Source organism: Schistocerca americana, chromosome 4 (assembly GCF_021461395.2).
Source record: "Schistocerca americana isolate TAMUIC-IGC-003095 chromosome 4, iqSchAmer2.1, whole genome shotgun sequence".
In the NCBI taxonomy this organism is placed as follows: Eukaryota; Metazoa; Arthropoda; class Insecta; order Orthoptera; family Acrididae; genus Schistocerca; species Schistocerca americana.
Window position 1 is genome coordinate 699,041,856 of NC_060122.1, and position 18,701 is coordinate 699,060,556.

An 18,701-nucleotide genomic window follows, 5' to 3' on the forward strand; every position below is an offset into this window, starting at 1 on the left:
TTTCGTTGAAGATAATTTATATAGATCTTTGTAGGAGCATCTAGCTCGATCGTTCTCCTTGGTGCTGATGCTCAACTTCTCAGGGTAGCCATCAAACAGTGCAGAACTTGAATTTTACTTAGACTGAATGAATGAAACGTAGCTTTCACAAATATCTGAAAATGACTGTCTACTGTGACAAACAATTCGAAGCAACAAGTATCCCCCATGAGAAGGGAAAGTCAATGCAATCTCATAAACATCTAAACCGTCCACTACGGCAAATATCAACTACGAACCACTCCATCGTGACACGAGTGGAGGATGGAATTCAGCAATGGACGTGCAACAAACCACGGCAAGGGCGCCGGGCGGATTCCTGAGATGGCCCATCTCCTCCTGAGTTCAACACGCCATACGCTAGATCTGACGAAAAAAGTCACTCAGATCTATTTTCCGGGAAATTTTATCCTCTATTTTCAGAACTATTCAAGGTTGCCGAAAACTACGTCGTTTCTGAGCTATAAACGAAAATCTCAAAAAAGTAATGTTTTTTCGTGGTTATTTTTTAGTTTTGACCCGTTCAGGCCGAAATTTTGATAGGACCTAAAAAATTCCGATTCAGAACCCTCTAATTGTCAAAAAAAATTCTACAGAACTTCTCGCTATTTGATATTTCTGAGTATCACTTGACTGGACTCCAAACTCAGTTCTGCTCGATGCTCAGCCAGGATAGGATCTTCTTTTTTGCTGGCAGTGTTGGCAGCATTGTGTAGTAAGTTTCGAACCTTGTGCACCCCCAAATCACCTACAAATTTTATAATGTATTCTTCCTTCTATACTATATACAGACATTAAGAATTCGATAATTTCTATCCTTCCTGGCCAGCAATGGCCAGCAATGTACTCGGCGATTTGCGGCAGTCGACTCTGGTCCACAGAGCTATATATTGGAGGCAACTATCCGCCTCTGTAAGCGAGCTGGACACCTGAGTATAATGCAGAGAATACGTAGTGATGGCGTGATAAGGAAGAAAGGTACCCTCTGATAGTTTAGAGGACAGTCGTCGGCGCAAATTGAGGAGACTGCGCACAGAGGTCAGCAGCGTGTGTTGTACTTCCAAGGGAAAAAACACCTACACAAGCCGGAGATTCTATCTGGCAGTTTACAGCGCATCGCATCACAGACAGGCATAACGGAACGCAAAACATTTTGTCGACGAAGTGCACAATGGGGTGTGGTTACGGCAATGCCACGCGGCGTCCGAGTACCATATATCTTTATGTTAAAACGCTCACAGACGGCAAGTGTGTGCACGAGCACGTCTTCACTGTCCAATGCGTTAAGGATTCCTTGTCACTAAAGCTGAACTGAGAGTTGTACCAAAGCACTAAAATCATAAGAGTTTAATTCACAGTACTCCACTCCACTTAGCTATATACAGAAGCTGTCAAGCAGGAATGTTGTGACCTATTAAGGGTAAATACTGTATACTTGCTACTAACGACATCTATGTGCAAGCTGCAAGAAAACGGTACAAGCTACATTATTACCCTTATATATTCTCATAGCTACAAAACACACTACGCAGACTGCGTGCGTCTGACAACACCGTGGCCACACACGAAGTGAAGCTGCATCTGCCGAAAAAACTCAGCGGCCACACGCCGCTATTGTATGGTCCACTAGGGCTTTTAGCGTCGGCACGGTCTTTAGGAAGCAGCTTGTCATACTACAATGCCCTCAGTGGCATTGTAGCGAGGAGGAAGTACTTCTCTGGTCGCTTTATCACTAACCTGGTGTCCTGCTGCTTCGGTAGTCTCTCTTCGCACAGAAGTAGCGCTCAGGCGCCAGGTTCCATGTAGGTTGCGACCCTGCTGAAGTGGACTGTTTAGGGGTGCCAGTTGTTAATTGTTAACTACGTTTGTACTATACTCGTTTTAATAAAGAAAATACTTTGGCACACACGTCACAGAATTTGCAATATGGCGGCTCTGGGCTACGCCGTTATATTCAACCGTTTACAATACATTAACACAGTTCTCCCTTGCCATACTCTTGATAGACACTGCCCACGACACGTAGCGTTCTGATAACTAATACCTTCACTTTATCTTGTTTAACAGCTGAAATATTTACTCGCGACCGTTCTTTTAGAGCCGCCCCAGTTACTCGACCGTACGTTTTGAGTGGCGTCTCGCTAGTATATGTATACAAACTTTCAGTCAATGGGCGTTCATATTTCTGTTGCTAGACGGATCTGACTTCACGTTTGCGGACATTGTGACGGAAGTTTGTCTCGGAACACCGGAACACTGTCTCAGATTGTAAGATCCTACTACCGAGTAGTCGGATCTTGTCCCTACCAAGGTTGCACAACATTGCCTCCTATGATTTCATCACTAATGCTCCTTGCTGACGCTTCACTGTCAAATGGACATGTAGCCTGGCTGCTACTGAGCATTCCCGAGCTTGAATCGGTGTCGAGCCGGAGCAAGACTTCGTTTACAGACATATCTGTGCGAAATTTAGGCAATGTAGACGGCAGATAAGGACTGAGGCGTTTGTCAGATTAAAGAAATTTAATTCTAACCAAGTAAATAAAAGTGCTGCCTCTACTTACAGATATTAAGGATGAGAACTAAGTGTGAGAGCTAATAAAACAAATCTCTAGATATCATCGAAATGTCATTTGCGTGGACTCAAGTTTATCGTTGTTGCGTAATTCTACGTTTCGAATGATTTTTTTTACCCTAGCCTGAAATTCATGCACAGAATTGTGCGTGGCTTTTCTTCCGTGTCTCCTCTGCCTCCTTTACTGAAACAGAGAAACTGGGATATAACTGTTTGATCCGGACGGTTTGTCTTCAACAAAAGTTCACACAAAGTTGATTAAATTTTGCATGGACTACGCTCCAACAGTTCGTAAATGGGTGTCTGCACTCAGAAGTAGATTCTCTGAAAAATGATCCTCATGAAGGACTCTCAAAACTGCAACCACAGATGAAAACAACGAGAACGCGCACGATACGCTAATGGAAAGTTGCCGATTGCATTTATTTGAAACAACAGACCCCGCAGACGTAATTACACTAATTATTAATTAATATAAAGATTTCTGCTAGATTTTTGCCGCATTTACCGAATGCTAAGCAAAAGAAAACGGGCTTCGCAGCAATATTTTAAATTTATACACGGCTTTGCCACTGTGAATGAGAGGTAGGTCCAACGCCAGGCACCACAAACTAAATAGCGATTTAAACCGCGGATATAAGTCAGTGGCAGTGAGAAAATGAAACAGAAGTCGATTTCATCTGCCTTGACTCTTAGGGCTAGAGTTCTCTGCAACAGGGAAGGTATTGTTTCTGTTGATTACCTTGCAGAGTATAAAACAATAACTTGTTGGTACCACACAACTATGCTGGACTAACTGGATGTAAAATTAGTTGAGAAGTCATAACTGCCAAAGAATAGACGTCTTCGTTCCTCAGGACTGTCCCACAGGACTGTGTCCTGGCCTTGGCAGTCTGTAAACTGTGGGATATGACTTGACTGTGTGCCGGACCGAGACTCGAACTCGGGACTTTTGCCTTTCGTGGGATAGTGTTCTAGAAACAAGATTCATTGCTGAATATCACACAGTACCAATCAGAGTCCCTGTCGTCTGTGGTATAATGCCAGCGGTAAAGTTCTCATGGCAAATCGAGATCTCAACATTCCAGTAATCTATTCCCAGTTTTTCGTGGTGACGCACTGCCTATAACCTCTGCTAGGATTTCAGCTGTTGTTATTAGTCTATTCGTCAGAGCTACTCGAACAGTCCTACGACGTCCTCGTGGTGCGGTCCTTCTGGAACGACCCGTACTTACTCTTCCGTCACATTGTTGTCCTCAGTCCGTCATATTATCGGTCGTTCTACAGTCAAGGTACCAACTGTGTGTGATTAGTCGGCATGATGTTCCCATGCCCCTCACGCCTGTCACTCGACCATTTTCCAAATACGAAAGGTCAGGATAAGCGGTATTTGCATGTGGCCGTGCTGTACTGCGATCTCCACATGAAAACTTCGGTAACGTTGGACACATTCGAGTACTTCCACCATTCTTCGTATGTAGGGAAGGTTTCCTTCTGTACTAGACACTCTGGAAATAAGCTCGCATCACAAGAAATTTTAATAAACACAGTCTGCAGGCAGTGCTGGAGTATCAGCTCGGTACCGAACAGGCAAGGTGTTAAAGCTGTAACACTTTCCACTTCCGTTAGTCTATTTTGACAAAAATGTTCTGTCGAACAAAACCATATGAAGCTGCAAAATGTATTTATTTAGTGGTAGTGGATAGAGTCTTAAAATACACTTTAGGACAAAGAAAAAACGACCTTGCACCACGAAGGATTTATCCGAATGGGAGGGAAATCGGCAGATGTAATGTACATGTACAGACAAACAAGTTATTATATTTCAGAAAAACTGGATGATTAATTCAAGAGAAAGAGCTACACAAATTGAACAAGTCAATAATACGATGGTCACGTCTGGCAATTACGCAAGCAGTTATTCGGCTTGGCACTGACAGAGTTGATGGATGTCCTCCTGAGGGATAACGTGGCGAATTCTGTCCAGCTGGCCAGTTACATTGTCAAAATTCAAAGTCGTTTAGAGGGCCCTGCCCATAATGCTCCAAACGTCCTCAGTTGGAGAGAGATCCGGTGATCTTGCTCGCCTAGTAAGTGTTTAGCAACCACGTAGAGCTTCGGCCTGGAAAAGATATGTCTGGAACCGCCCTGGACAGCGCTGAGAACCAACCTGCCAAAGGCCCGACAACCAGGAGTGATGGTCTGAGGTGCCATTTCTTTTCACAGCAGGACATCGCAGCACCTTTACAGCGCAGCGATATGTTGACGATGTTCTACGCGCTTCATCGTAAACCACCTTGGGCTCACATTTCCACAAGATAAGTAAGTGTTTAGCAACCACGTAGAGCTTCGGCCTGGAAAAGATATGTCTGGAACCGCCCTGGACAGCGCTGAGAACCAACCTGCCACAGGCCCGACAACCAGGAGTGATGGTCTGTGCCATTTCTTTTCACAGCAGGACATAGCAGCACCTTTACAGCGCAGCGATATGTTGACGATGTTCTACGCGCTTCACCGTAAACCACCTTGGGCTCACATTTCCACAAGATAATGCCCGCCCTTACACGACCAGAATTTTTACTACTTGTCTTCGTCCGCAGCTCGTGGTAGTGCCGTAGCGTTCTCGCTTCCCACGCCCGGGTTCCCGGGTTCGATTCCCGGCTGGGTCAGGGATTTTCTCTGCCTCGTGATGACTGGGTGTTGTGTGCTGTCCTTAGGTTAGTTAGGTTTAAGTGGTTCTAAGTTCTAGGGGACTGATGATCATAGATGTTAAGTCCCATAGTGCTCAGAGCCATTTGAACCATTTGAACGTCTTCGGGCTTGCGAATCCTGCATCGGTCAGCAAGGTCGTCCTATATCTCCGCAGTTGAGAACGTTTCGGGTATTATGGGCTGCGAAGTCCAACCAGCATGATATTTTGACGATCTAACGTGCCATTTGGACTTAATTTGGCACTATATCCCTCAGGAGGGCATCCAACAACTACTAATCAATGCCAAGCCGAATAACTGCCCCTATAAGGCCCAAAGGTGGACGAACGCGTTCTTGACTTGCTCAATTTGTGAAGGTCGTTATCTTGAATTAATCTTCCAGTTTTTCTGAAATTGTGATCATTTGACTGTCTGTACATCTGCCGATTTCCATCCCATACAGATAATCCATTTGTGGTCCGTCATTTTTTTACCAAGATGTTACTCCGGGCGGGTGTAAAATGAATGTGCTCAACGGAGAGTAATAAACGCTAAAATGAAGATCTGGCCCTGTCTGACTACCCCATGAAGCAGATCTTAGGATCTCTTAATTCTATAAGCTACAATTTAAACACAATGAATGATGAAGGTAACAAATCCTACTAAATGATAAACGTTGTACGTGCTCATATATTTATTTTAGATTTAAAAAACCTTTATATTACAAATTTTACATCTCCTAAGTAAAATCACTAATCAATTGCCCAACTCTGCCCCTTATTATGACTGCGTGGTGTAATATCAATAACGGGAAATGGCTGACATCATCTACGTACCAAACACTAGAAGACACTACTTTCAAAGACGATATACGGTGGTGTGGAACCTCAGTGGAAATAAACTAACGTGATCACAGCTGTTTAGTTTTATAGTTCTAATAAGCCGAAGCAATTTGCGATATCACCGTATGTACTGCGTCCGGTGCGTCGAAGTGATGGTTCTCGTACTCGTCTGCGACGATGGAAGAACTCCAGCCACAAATAAACTCTTTCAAACACTAGGACGACAAAAGGCGGTCCTCTAATATACTCTGATACTGCCTTCTCCTCTCTGTGTTCTACAGACGAGAAACGCGAATTCCCAGCCACAAGGACAGAGTTCAGATAACGTCTCAACATAAGTATAGGCAGAGTAAGTGCTCTCAATTACTGAACGCTGCCTACTCAACGACGACTTCCAACCCGGAGGTGAAGTCCAGAATCGTATAGGTTCGTAACAGGACAGTGCCTGACTGTTATCACTATAAACTCTCCTGAGAGCAAAGACAGCAAGTCCGTCCGTACCAACAAAGCTGATATCGAGCGACAGTCACACACGGGCGCTCACAACGGAAGACCACGTCTCTCCAGAGCTGGCTTCCCAGCAAGGCTTGGCTCACCACCATCGTAATTACGAAAACGAATGATATTCCCGAAACCACGGAACATTCTCCCTCTCTACAGAATCTTCCGAACGCCGACCAACCATTTAAGTCTTTTGTCGTCCAGCGCGGGAAGTTTGCGAGGAAAAACCTGTACTAGTACAATGATACGCTTCTGAGTAAAAATCCATGAAAATAACCCGGCCTGCGTGGTTTCCGAGGTGCCGTTTCTTCGTTCCTCTCACCTGCGTCCAAGATTGTCAGCGTTCGGAAGTGTTATCCGGTTATCCTTACGGCCCCTACTATAATAGCGGCCGGCCGTCACCCTATTGTGCTCCAGAGCTCAGGTGCCACGACGTCCGTGTAACTGCTTCCTGTGTTTAAGCAGGACTAACACCTGTGCGGGCCGTCCACCCAGAGCTTGAGTTCTGCCTGCCGTTTCATCTCCACTGGCGTTCCAACCTCTACTAGTATAGGTTCAAATGGTTCAAATGGCTCTGAGCACTATAGGACTTAACTTCTGAGGTCATCAGTCCCCTATAACTTAGAACTACTTAAACCTAACTAACCTAAGGATATCACACACATCCATGCCCGAGGCAGGATTCGAACCTGCGACCGTAGCGGTCGCGCGGCTCCAGACTGTAGCGCCCAGAACCGCTCGGCCACTCCTGCCGGCACTAGTATAGGCAATCATTCATTACACCGTTTTCATAATAAAGACACTCCGTCACCTTTCATGCAATAAGCGTTGACAATTACTCACAAGACATACGTGACAATGTCAGTCTCCTTTATATATTCATATATACGATGTACAACCTATCACATGATACTTAATTGTGTTTGTGGATCACGGCAAAGTATGTGGATGAGTTCTTGTAAGGTGCAAAATTATAGCCACCTTACATTTTATTACGGTGTGGTTATACGTTTCTCGGCACTGTCCCCACTTGCTCCCTCCTTACATAAATACAACGTCTGACTGTTCCTGTTGCAGACGCAGCTTCCAGCGGCGGCCGCGGAGGCAGCGTGCGTGCGGACACGGGAGAGACACGTGTGCAGGTAGGGCGCTCGCTCGCTCCCGCGCCATTACCAGGCACTCCCTCTCCTCCTGCCTGCCCCATCCTACTCTACCTTACGTTCCCGCTTCACCGCCGGCAGTCCATCCTCAACTCACCATCATGTTGCGATTCCAACATTCCGCGCCATTACACGTTTCTGGCCCTTTCTACGCGTGCACTCTTCATTTATTCCGCCGTTCGCGCACGCTACATTAAGGCCTTCAGATAAGTTCTTAAATCAGTCCAGCAGTTCCACTTTACACTGAAACCTAATGTAGTATCGAAAAATATCTTTGATATTTAAGACCACCGTACAGTGTGTGACGTATCGTAATTCCGAAACAAAAATAATTTCAAAATTGTTAAGCCTTTCGTGGCCACTTGTTGACAAACTGCCTATTGGTTTCTGTCTCAAGGTCTTCAGCCGACGTTCGTCTGATGATTTTACTGACGTTTCGCCAGCACGAAAGGCTGGCATTGGTCAAAGCTTCACCCTCCATTGCCGGTGATGAACTGGAGCCGAGCTCGCGGCCGCAGACTATATGTACCATGGTATCATGCCATGCACATGCGAAAATTTTATGTCGGAATGATTGGCCGATCAATCAACACCAGGATCAAAGAACATAAGTGACATGCAGGTTGGGGCAGGTGGGGAAATCGGCCGTGGCAGAGCACGCGCTGAGTGAGACCGACCACGTAATAAAATTCGCCGACACGGAAGTTCTGTGTGTAGAGAAGCACTATCACACCCTCTTGTTCAGAGAAGCTGTAGAAATACAAAACACGGGAATAGTTTCAACAAGCAAGAAGAAAACCTTAAGGTAAACGGATCCTGGCTTCCCTTACTGCAGCGAGTGACCGTCGCAGGTAGCAAGAGGAGTACCGCAGCGGAAATGACCGCGGAGAAGCCCTCGTAAGTCAGCGCGCCAGGTACATATAGTCTGCGGCCGTGAGCTCGGCAGTTCATCACCTTCAATAGAGGGTGAAGCTTTCACAATGCCAGCCACTCGTGCTGGCGAAAGTTCAGTAAAATCGTCAGACGAACGTCGGCCGAAGAACTCGAGACAGAAGCCAATAGGCAGTTTCTCAAAAATAATTTCCCCCTTTCACTGTTCTATTTGCGAATTGCGCATCGGAAGGACGATTCTCAGCATTTCGAGCTATGACTTTTAATTTTCTCTTTCTCTCGTTGTGAGCATTTTGAAAGAAGTATACTACCGGTCAAAAGTTTTCGATCGCCCATGAAAAAAGCTGTACACTTTATTTCAGCGTACAAACAAACTGTACAGACTAAATACATCAACAAAATAAATATTTTTCTCTCTCTATCATTAAGTTCAGTGCAACATGTTTTAGATTTTAGTCTCTTCAGAGTATTCACCCCTTGCTCTCAGAACAGCTCCGAAAACTCTTGGCATTCTGGAGATTTTGTACTGTTTTATAGATATCGTAGTCCAACACGTCTGGAAATTATTCCGTAGTCCTCCAACATTAGATGACCTCCGTTTTCTGACCTCCCCGTCAAGTTCATCCCATAAGAAATCGTTGAGATTTAAGTCAGATGACTGAGTGGCCATACCACATTCTTTAGTTTCCCACATTTCTCTTTTATATTGACTCATCCCATGCACAATATAGAAGCATGTTTGGGACCGTGGTGCTGCTGTAGAACAAACCCATAACTCATAAGTTCCTTTCCAGATGGAACTGTGTTGTTGATCAGTGTCCTGTTGCATCCTTCCTTCGTTAACATTCATTAATTTTCAGTAGACCACGGACTTTATCACCCTCAAAACATCACCACACCATGACCGACCGTCCACCAGGCTTCACGTTGGTGTCACACACTGCGCTTCACATTTCCTTCACGAAGCCGATGAAAAAACTTTCGACGATGGCTTCCAGGTACTTCAAACTTAGATTCATCCGTGAATAACAGCTTAGACCATTGCAGCATTCTACAATTTTTATGTTACCGTGCCCATTGCTATCGTTTCACCTTATTTTGTTTGCGTAATAAAGGGTTTTTGCCCGCTATGCAGCCTTTAAACCTTTTTCATGGAGACAGAGATTGAAGCCGCTCACATACAATCTGTTTCCTCGCGAATTTCAGGTGCAGTACGAGTCCTCTGACGTTTATCTGCACACATGTGAACTGATCTTCCCTAATGATGTTAACGTCCTCCAGTTGGCGTTACACTTGCATTGGCATCAGTTTGCGTGAACCGCTACAACGTATACACCACTGCAGACTGGACTATGTCAACATTTGTTGGTGTCGTCTTACTAGAATAGCGTGCCTGATGTAGAGCTACAATTAGAGTACGTTTTCAGTTCCAGTCTCCTGTTTCTGTCCCATTATGGCGTAATATGGTATGAGCCTGATCAAGTATACAAACATACTGCTAGACGCACACACAGTACTAACGCGAACTGGAAAAAAATGTTCAAATGTGTGTGAAATCGTATGGGACTTAACTGCTAAGGTCATCAGTCCCTAAGCTTACACACTACTTAACCTAAATTATCCTAAGGACAAACACACACACCCACGCCCGAGGGAGGACTCGAACCTCCGTCGGGACCAGCCGCACTAACGCGAACTGATTGGTACACAGACAGCAGAAGGAATGAGGTCTATTCGAACGGAACGTTCTTAGGTAAAGGCACGTGAGTGGTGTTGTGGATACTCATCATTGCCCCTCTAGGCAAACACCCAACAGAGTCGCTCAGTCTTTATATGTTTATACTTGGCTTATTATTGGGATGGGGACAGGACAGAATATTCAAAACGAAATCCCTGTTTTAACCAAAAATCCATAGTTTTGATAGGTAATCGGAAACATTTGACTCGCAGTGTACGTCGAAGTAATCCGTAGTCCGATTTTTCTATTACACTCCTGGAATTTCAGCGGTAAATCTCTCCGCGATACACGATGGCTCTTTTGTAGCGTCCGCCACTCGCGCTTAGCACTTAGTAAGCGATACCGTGACGAATTCCACCGCTCCTCGTTGGATCTGCTCTGTCTCTTCTACTTATCCTCTCTGGCAAGATAACAAACTATCAGTACCCGATACCCTGTCAAGCAAGGGTCGTGTGTATTCCTCACCTGTCGTGGATGAATTTTATTTCCTTCAGATTTCTCCAATGAATCTCAGTTTAGCATAAAGCCGTCGGCACACGGACGGTGCATCCGAACGTTGAGCGTTGAACGTGCCGAGTTTCTGACGTCACAGCGTGGAACAGCACGTTCAGGAGTCTTTCCGAACGTGCAGAGCAATATCTGGCATGTCAGATATTTTGAGCGTGCGTCTGAGCGTTGACCAATGAGATAGCACAATGCCACCTACGTCACACGCACGCCGTCTCCCTTCAGTACAGAGTTGTGAGGCGCCATATTGGCATTCATTTCAAGGCTACATGTATATAATTATGCCGTTTTTGAGCACCAGCAAATTGAGAATCACTGGAAAACCCGTTGTTAAATGTGTGATTCGTTCCAATAAAATAATGAAAAGCATAATATTCGTGGCAAAAGAATTATTGTAAGTTGCATATTATGAGAGTTGCCTATTTGAAGGCAACGACACACTGAAGATCCACCCAAAGCGCATTGTTTCAGTTAGTAACATATCTACGATTAAGATTTTCAGCAAGGTCTAAGATACTAAGATTAAGATCGAAAGTTTTGATGTCGGTTTAGCGTAATGAGTAGCGGCACTGGCCAAAACGCAGTAATTTTGTTGGAACGGTGGTTCGCGTCTTGACACAACCAAAATTTTTCGAAACATTCGCGTTTTTATTAGGTTCTGATACTTTATTGTTAGTTTAATATAAGTATGTACTATAATATTTGATGTTATGTAAGTAGAAGTTCACCTTTTTTGAGGGGTGACTTTGTTCGATTGGCTTAATCTAAAGGACAGCTTGCGCTACTTGTATAAAGATATTTTCCTCCTTTTTCTTTTACGCTTCATAAGTCACATGTTGCAAAGATTCTGCTACGGGTTAGGAGCAGTTATGAAGTAAGACTGACCTTGGAGTTATACTAAAATGTGGGAATGATGAAATAATGTTTATCTTATGCAGAGAATTATTCCAAATTTGTAACGCACTGTTTGTAATGGAACTTTAATAAGCCTGTGTGCTTATTGATTGGACATGGTACTTTCCTTTTCGTGGAAATGTGCGTTTTAATAGAGCTAACGTGGGAATTTTACGCGCGCCCGTTGAGTAAACAGTGTGATTTACGAACTAGAAACATTCCTCAACTGCCGCTCGAGTGCGTTGCGATCGCGTATACCACGTTGGGGCCCACGTACCGTATGCACAAGTGGCATCGTTCCTGAGCGTTCAGCAGCACGTTGAACTTGGCACGCTCAACGTTAACGTTCGACAGCACGGGCCGTGTGCCGACGGCTTAAGGTTGAACAACACGCTATTGAATGTCACGCAGCAGAAGATTCTTATTTCGCAGATGTGTACAAGAGATTGCGTCTTTTGTTAATGACTTGTTCTTAATGCACAGCAAAGTCTTTTTTTTTTTTTTTTTTTTAGGTAGATTCATGAGGCTTATTCTTTCGTTCCGTCCTCCTCTCGCTTTAAGACACGTACATTTGCAGATATGCATAAGATACAATTCACATGATTTTCTACCTTTGACTATAATTATTGTTCATTTTCCGCTGTTGGTCAGTTTCGGCTTCATGCCTCTTCAAGCTTCAGCTGCAAAACACAGATCGCATTCATATACAACATTGACCTTGGTAAAAAACAAATTAAAAAATTGAAAACCTTACAAATAACAAAATTACAAGTCATGTTTATTATATCATTGCTGTCAATTAATAAAACCTACTTTATGTGCATGAACAAAATCCTCGAAGGTAGTCAGCCAACACCATATGGCGGACAAACATACAACTTACGACTTGTAGTCATGCGTAGAGTATAGTAAAAGCTTAAATCTATGGCGTTTAGTCTGTGAACGGGATTCTGGAGGTAGAATGCAATGCACCTTCTGAAATTTTATCTTAAGTCGATTTTCTAGGTGATGTTCAGCCGCAGTCGACTCCTCAAGCTCCCCTTGTTTCATTTGTCGTGATTGCTCAGTACGACGCTTAGCAACATTGCCAATGTTTTGTCTTATGTAAATGCTACTGCATTCGCTGGGTACGCCGTGAACTCCTGGAACTCTAAGACCTACCTTGTCTTTAACAAGGCGCAACATATCTCGTATCTTGGAGGCAGACCAGAACCCCAGCGTCCGTCCATTCTCTGCAGCATGCGTCCTGTCTCGCTAGTCGTTGATCCACAGCATGGAAGTAATGTTCTCGGCTCGGCCTTTTCGCCGTTTCATGAGGTGTCTTTTGCCGGTGGCACCTGAAATCCTTTGCAGTCTCTCCTTCGCCGTAACCATTTCCCGTGAGCACGCGTCTCAGATGCTCAAATTGCGACTGTAGATGGTCGCCGTCAGAAATAATCTTCGTCCTATGTACTAACGTGTTCAGGACCGCTCTCCAGTGTACAGGTTGGTGAAAACTGTTGGTGTTCAAGTACCGGTCAGTGTGCGTAGACCTCCTATACACATGAATATCCAAGCCAGTCTCCTGTCTTCCGCTCAACTAAAACATCCAAGAGCGGAAGCTTGCAATCACTCTCCATTTCGGCAGTTAACTTAATGTTGGGGATACCTATTGAGAGCTCTAGTATTTTACTCGAATGGACGTGGCTTGTAAACCAAGGAGAGTTTACTCAACCGTGTAGTGTTACTGGACGCTGTGTACAGTAAAGCCTAGACTAGCAGAAAAATACTTCCATCTGGGCTCAAAAACGCGAATATGCTCCTGATTAAAAGACTGAGTGGAATGATGGTACTATCTGCCTCGTTCTGTCTTCCTCGGCACATTTCAAATATATTAATAAACTGTAATACAAAATGGAATTTGAAGAACCGATTTAGCGTTGCATTATCAATAGCAAACCACCCTACGTGTGAATGTATTCGCGCTCTATTTAACATGCAACTCACCTCTCACTCCCCCAAGCTCCTCTAAATGTACACTAACTCGTTCATACCCATTAGTCCATCGTTGTAAGTCGCTGATATCCATTCACTCCGATTGCCCAGTCTCACTTACTTATTCAATCCAATTCATTGTCATTATCTCCTTTTGTCTCTCCAACTCTCTCCTGTCTCACATCCATAATCTCCTTCGTTCTGTAGTACTAAAACAGTCTCCTATCGTTGTTTCTGTCTCCCTCTTGCTCTCTCTTACTGCTATTATCCCATTTATTCCTTCCCACTGTTGCTTCTCGTCTCACCGTCACTATCTCTCTCTTCTTCGTTATAATTGTCATAGACTCTGTCTCTTATTATCACTGACAATCCTCCATTTCACCTTCTCCTTCCCCTTACTCCTTTTCCACTGGTACTGTCGCCTTCTCTGTGTTCCTAGCACTCCTCTGTCAATGTCAACTATGTTCCACTGCCACTGTAACCCTCTCTTTCTCTCACACTGCCGCCGTCTCCTTCGCTCTTTCTGTACCACATTCATTGTCTACTATCTTCCAATATGTATTACTTTCCCGTCTCTTTCACACTGCCACTTTTTCATTCTCTCTGAGTATAAAGAACCGCGAATAAGTTTTCATACTAAAATTTTTGGGAAAATTTTTAGAGGTGCTGAGGAATGTAGAACTAAACAAGAGAATATTCACTTTTTTGTGTTCCTTCAGGAGCATTTTTCCGCTGGTTCTCGTCTTTCGCATGTTACAGCAGGGCATGTCACTCATATGAAAATAACTTCGTGTGTCAGTAAAATCTTAATACTTTACGTATATGAAATTCAAACAATTTTACACCTCAGACCGGAATTTACGTTCATAAAAATTTTTCATGTGCTTGAGTACTCCAACATAGGCTTCCCAGAACCTTCTGATGATAACGGAGACAGTTTACAGCAAATTTCTCCGTGCTGCGTCAGTTCATAAATTGGGTTTTCGCGTCACACCTGATTTTAAGTGCGTATTTTACGTGTACAAGTAGGGTAACTTTGGACCTCCGTATCTTGCAAATGGGTTTAGATACGAAGAAAATCTTGCACATAGTTCGAGATCTGTCTCTCAGGAATATATTGCAAAAATTTCAGACACTTGCTGTGCATAGCCGCCTCGGAATCCGCGGCTCAGTTTTGGTACCCAAAAACTATGTTGTGTTTCTCTATAACGGAGAAAGACGTTTAAAAACAAAGAGATGGCACTTCCAGATAAAAGTTGAGCAATATTCTGGGGTTAGTCATTTAGATATTTGCTGATGACGGCGAAAAAATGCTGGAAAAACGCTTTTTTCGGACATTCTCAGTAACCACTCACGAATCCAATGGTGCCACCATAAGCCCTTAAGAGCAGCGTAGATCACATGTGATGGAAAAAGAAGCAATGGATTTGCTCCATTTGCGTAAACTGGTGGAAGTTTGCAATATTCAGACTTTAACCCTGTGTGTGTGTGTGTGTGTGTGTGTGTGTGCGTTCGTGTGTGTGCGCGCGGGTGTGTGTGTGTGGTAGAGCTAACAAGCGCTGAAGGGCAAGGTTATCAGCGTCCTTACACACATTAAAAGAAAGGAATGTGGATATACGAAAATAGTTGTCACACCACTAAAATGGACGCCGATGCATTCATTCCCACCTAAGTCGCTTTGACCTATCCAGTCGCTCTCTCTCACACGCCTTAAGAAAACGGAGAAAGGGTTAAATGCGCAATACCTGGTAGACTGGCGATGGCAAGGAAAGCGTTTCTGAATAAGAGAAATTTTTTGACATCTAGTATAGATTTAAGTGTCAGGAAGACGTTTCTGAAAGTATTTGTATGGAGTGTAGCTATGTATGGGAGTGAAAATGGATGATAAATAGTTTAGACAAGAAGAGAATAGAAGCTTTCGAAATGTGGTGCTACAGAAGAATGCTGAAGATTAGATGGGTAGACCATATAACTAATGAGGAGGTATTGAATAGAATTGGGGAGAAGAGGAATTTGTGGCACAGCTTGACTAGAAGAAGGGATCGGTTGCTAGGACATGTTCTGAGGCTTGAAGAGATCACCAGTTTAGTATTAGAGGGCAGCGCGGAGGGCAAAAATCGGAGGCCAAGAGATGAATACACTAAACAGATTCAGAAGGATGTAGGTTGCAGTAGGTACTGGGAGATGAAGAAGCTTGCACACGATAGAGTAGCATGGAGAGCTGCATCAAATCAGTCTCTGGACTGAAGACCACAATAACAACAACCTGGGATTAAAACAGAAGTAAATCGACAGAGGAGCTAAAAGAAAAGCACTGGAAGACCACTTACAAGAAACATGGGTGAGCCTGTTAATACGTTAAAAATTTCTCCATAAAGTTTTTGGAAGTAAGATGGACAAATCACAAAACCTTAAACTCTTACCACATGCGTCTGAACGTTACTTAAAACGGAGGGAAGATTGTTAGCAAATCTGCCATTCTCCGCTGGTAGGAAAATGAAACACAATCTAATAAAATGTGGCCCACAGTGGTCTGCACGCCACAAGCACCACACACTAGAGCGTCCTCTCGCCGGAGCAAAAAGCCATATGTCATGGGGCTGTGGCCTATGCGAAGACGAGTAAGGAGAACCATGTCCCAGCTGTGTGGCTGGACGGAGGTACGCCACGGCCGCGTTGTGGGCTTTACTGGACGGAGCTTGTTGTCTGTTACTTCCAGCCACTCATCTTCCCACTGACACATGTTTCCGTACAACAGGGAGACGAAAGCATGCAGGGGGAAGGCATAATGAACTGAGAAACACGACACGCCTCCTTGGCTGCTACATCCGTTCTTTCGTTCCCCGCAATACCCATTTTCCCCGGAACCCAGCGGAAGGACATCACCTTCACCAGCTTGTGTTGACGCAGGAGGTCGTCCTGCATTTAAGTGACCTGGATACAAGCACTGCAAAAACTGAAGGGCACTCAGGGAGTCGAAACAGACGAGGAATTTAGCAGGGATGGCACATCTCATCTGCTCCAGCGGCCTCAAGATCGGGTTGTTCGGCATCGAATCCAGAGGCAACCGAATCTTAAGGACACCACACGGCAAAACAACATAGCCAACTTTCACCTTATACTGTAGGATAATTACAGGAAGAGGATCCTTCTCTTGGGTATAGAAATGGTTCCTATACCAATGGCCTTAGACAATGTACACTGGAATACTCTCTTTGAAATTTTGAATGTGGCAGGGGTAAAATACAGGGAGCGAAAGGCTATTTACAATTTGTACAGAAACCAGAAGGCAGTTATAAGAGTCGAGGGACATGAAAGAGAAGCAGTGGTTGGGAAGGGAGTGAGACAGGGGTGTAGCCTCTCCCCGATGTTATTCAATTTGTATACCGAGCAAGCAGTAAAGGAAACAAAAGAAAAATTCAGAGTAGGTATTAAAATCCATGGAGAAGAAATAAAAACTTTAAGGTTCGCCGATGACATTGTAATTCTGTCAGAGACAGCAAAGGACTTGGAAGAGTAGTTGAACGGAATGGACAGTGCCTTGAAAGGAGGGTATAAGATGAACATCAACAAAATCAAAACGAGGGTAATGGAATGTAGTGGAATTAAGTCGGGTGATGCTGAGGGAATTAGATTAGGAAATGAGACACTTAAAGTAGTAAAGGAGTTTTGCTATTTAGGGAGTAAAATAACTGATGATGGTCGAAGTAGAGAGGATATAAAATGCAGACTGGCAATGGCAAGGAAAGCGTTTCTGAAGAAGAGGAATTTGTTAACGTTGAGTATAGATTTAAGTGTCAGGAAGTCGTTTCTGAAAGTATTTGTATGGAGTGTAGCCGTGTATGGAAGCCATGGACGATAAATAGTTTGGACAAGAAGAGAATAGAAGCTTCCGAAATGTGGTGCTACAAAAGAATGCTGAAGATTAGATGGGTAGGTCGCATAACTAATGAGGAGGTACTGAATAGAATTGGGGAGAAGAGGAGTTTGTGGCACAACTTGACTGGAAGAAGGGATCGGTTGGTAGGACATGTTCTGAGGCTTCAAGGGATCACAAATTTAGTATTGGAGGGCAGCGTGGAGGATAAAAATCGTAGAGGGAGACCAAGAGATGAAAACATTAAGCAGGTTCAGAAGGATGTAGGCTGCAGTACGTACTGCGAGATGAAGCAGCTTGCACAGGATAGGGTAGCATGGACAGCCGCGCGGGAGTAACCGAGCGGTCTGAGGCCCCTTAGTCATGGACTGTACGTGTGGTCCCGGCGGAGGTTCGAGTCCTCCCTCGAGCATGGGTGTGTGTCCGTAGGATAATTTGGGTTAAGTAGTGTGTAAGCTTAGGGAGTGATGACCTTAGCATAAGATTTCACACACACACGCACAGCATGGAGAGCTGCATCAAACCAGTCCCAGGACTGAAGACCGCAACAACAACCAATGGCAGACCCTCGCTTTTTATCACTAACAAGAATCCGAGGTACGAGCCCCGAAAAAATATCGTTTCTATACGCGGCGTTTTTCAACGTTTAGATTGCGCATATTGTCGCAAGCGTACCGATTGGGGATGTACGGCGAGGTACTGCGGTGCTGATTGTAGCCGTCGCGCTGGCCGTGCAGCCCGAACTGAGGAGCGTCAGTCAGCAAGGACGACAGGTGGCGCCCCTTCCCGGCCGCCGCCCTCAGCGCGCCTCTTTCGCCTCTGGTAGTCGCGACTAAGGCGCTCTGCGGAGAGGCGGCCACTGATCTGCTCGCTGGAGGCGCTGCCTGCCCGACCTGCAGCGGACGCGCACCAACAGGTGATCTGAATCGGCTCTCGCCTCTGTGCTGCACGTAGCATCCGGGACTGGATATACACTTTGCTATTTCTGCTAAAACCAAAACAAAGCAAAAACA

The 18,701-nt window shown here is 44.6% G+C and overlaps 1 protein-coding gene across 1 annotated transcript in view; it reads left to right on the forward strand.

Moving 5' to 3' along the window:
• Window positions 1–18,701, forward strand: part of LOC124613716 — a 490,922-nt gene that overhangs the window by 360,923 nt on the left and 111,298 nt on the right. The window contains exon 3 of the mRNA XM_047142436.1: window positions 7,725–7,789. Within this exon, the coding sequence (XP_046998392.1) occupies window positions 7,725–7,789 (65 nt within the window). The remainder of the gene's footprint in view (window positions 1–7,724; window positions 7,790–18,701) is intronic.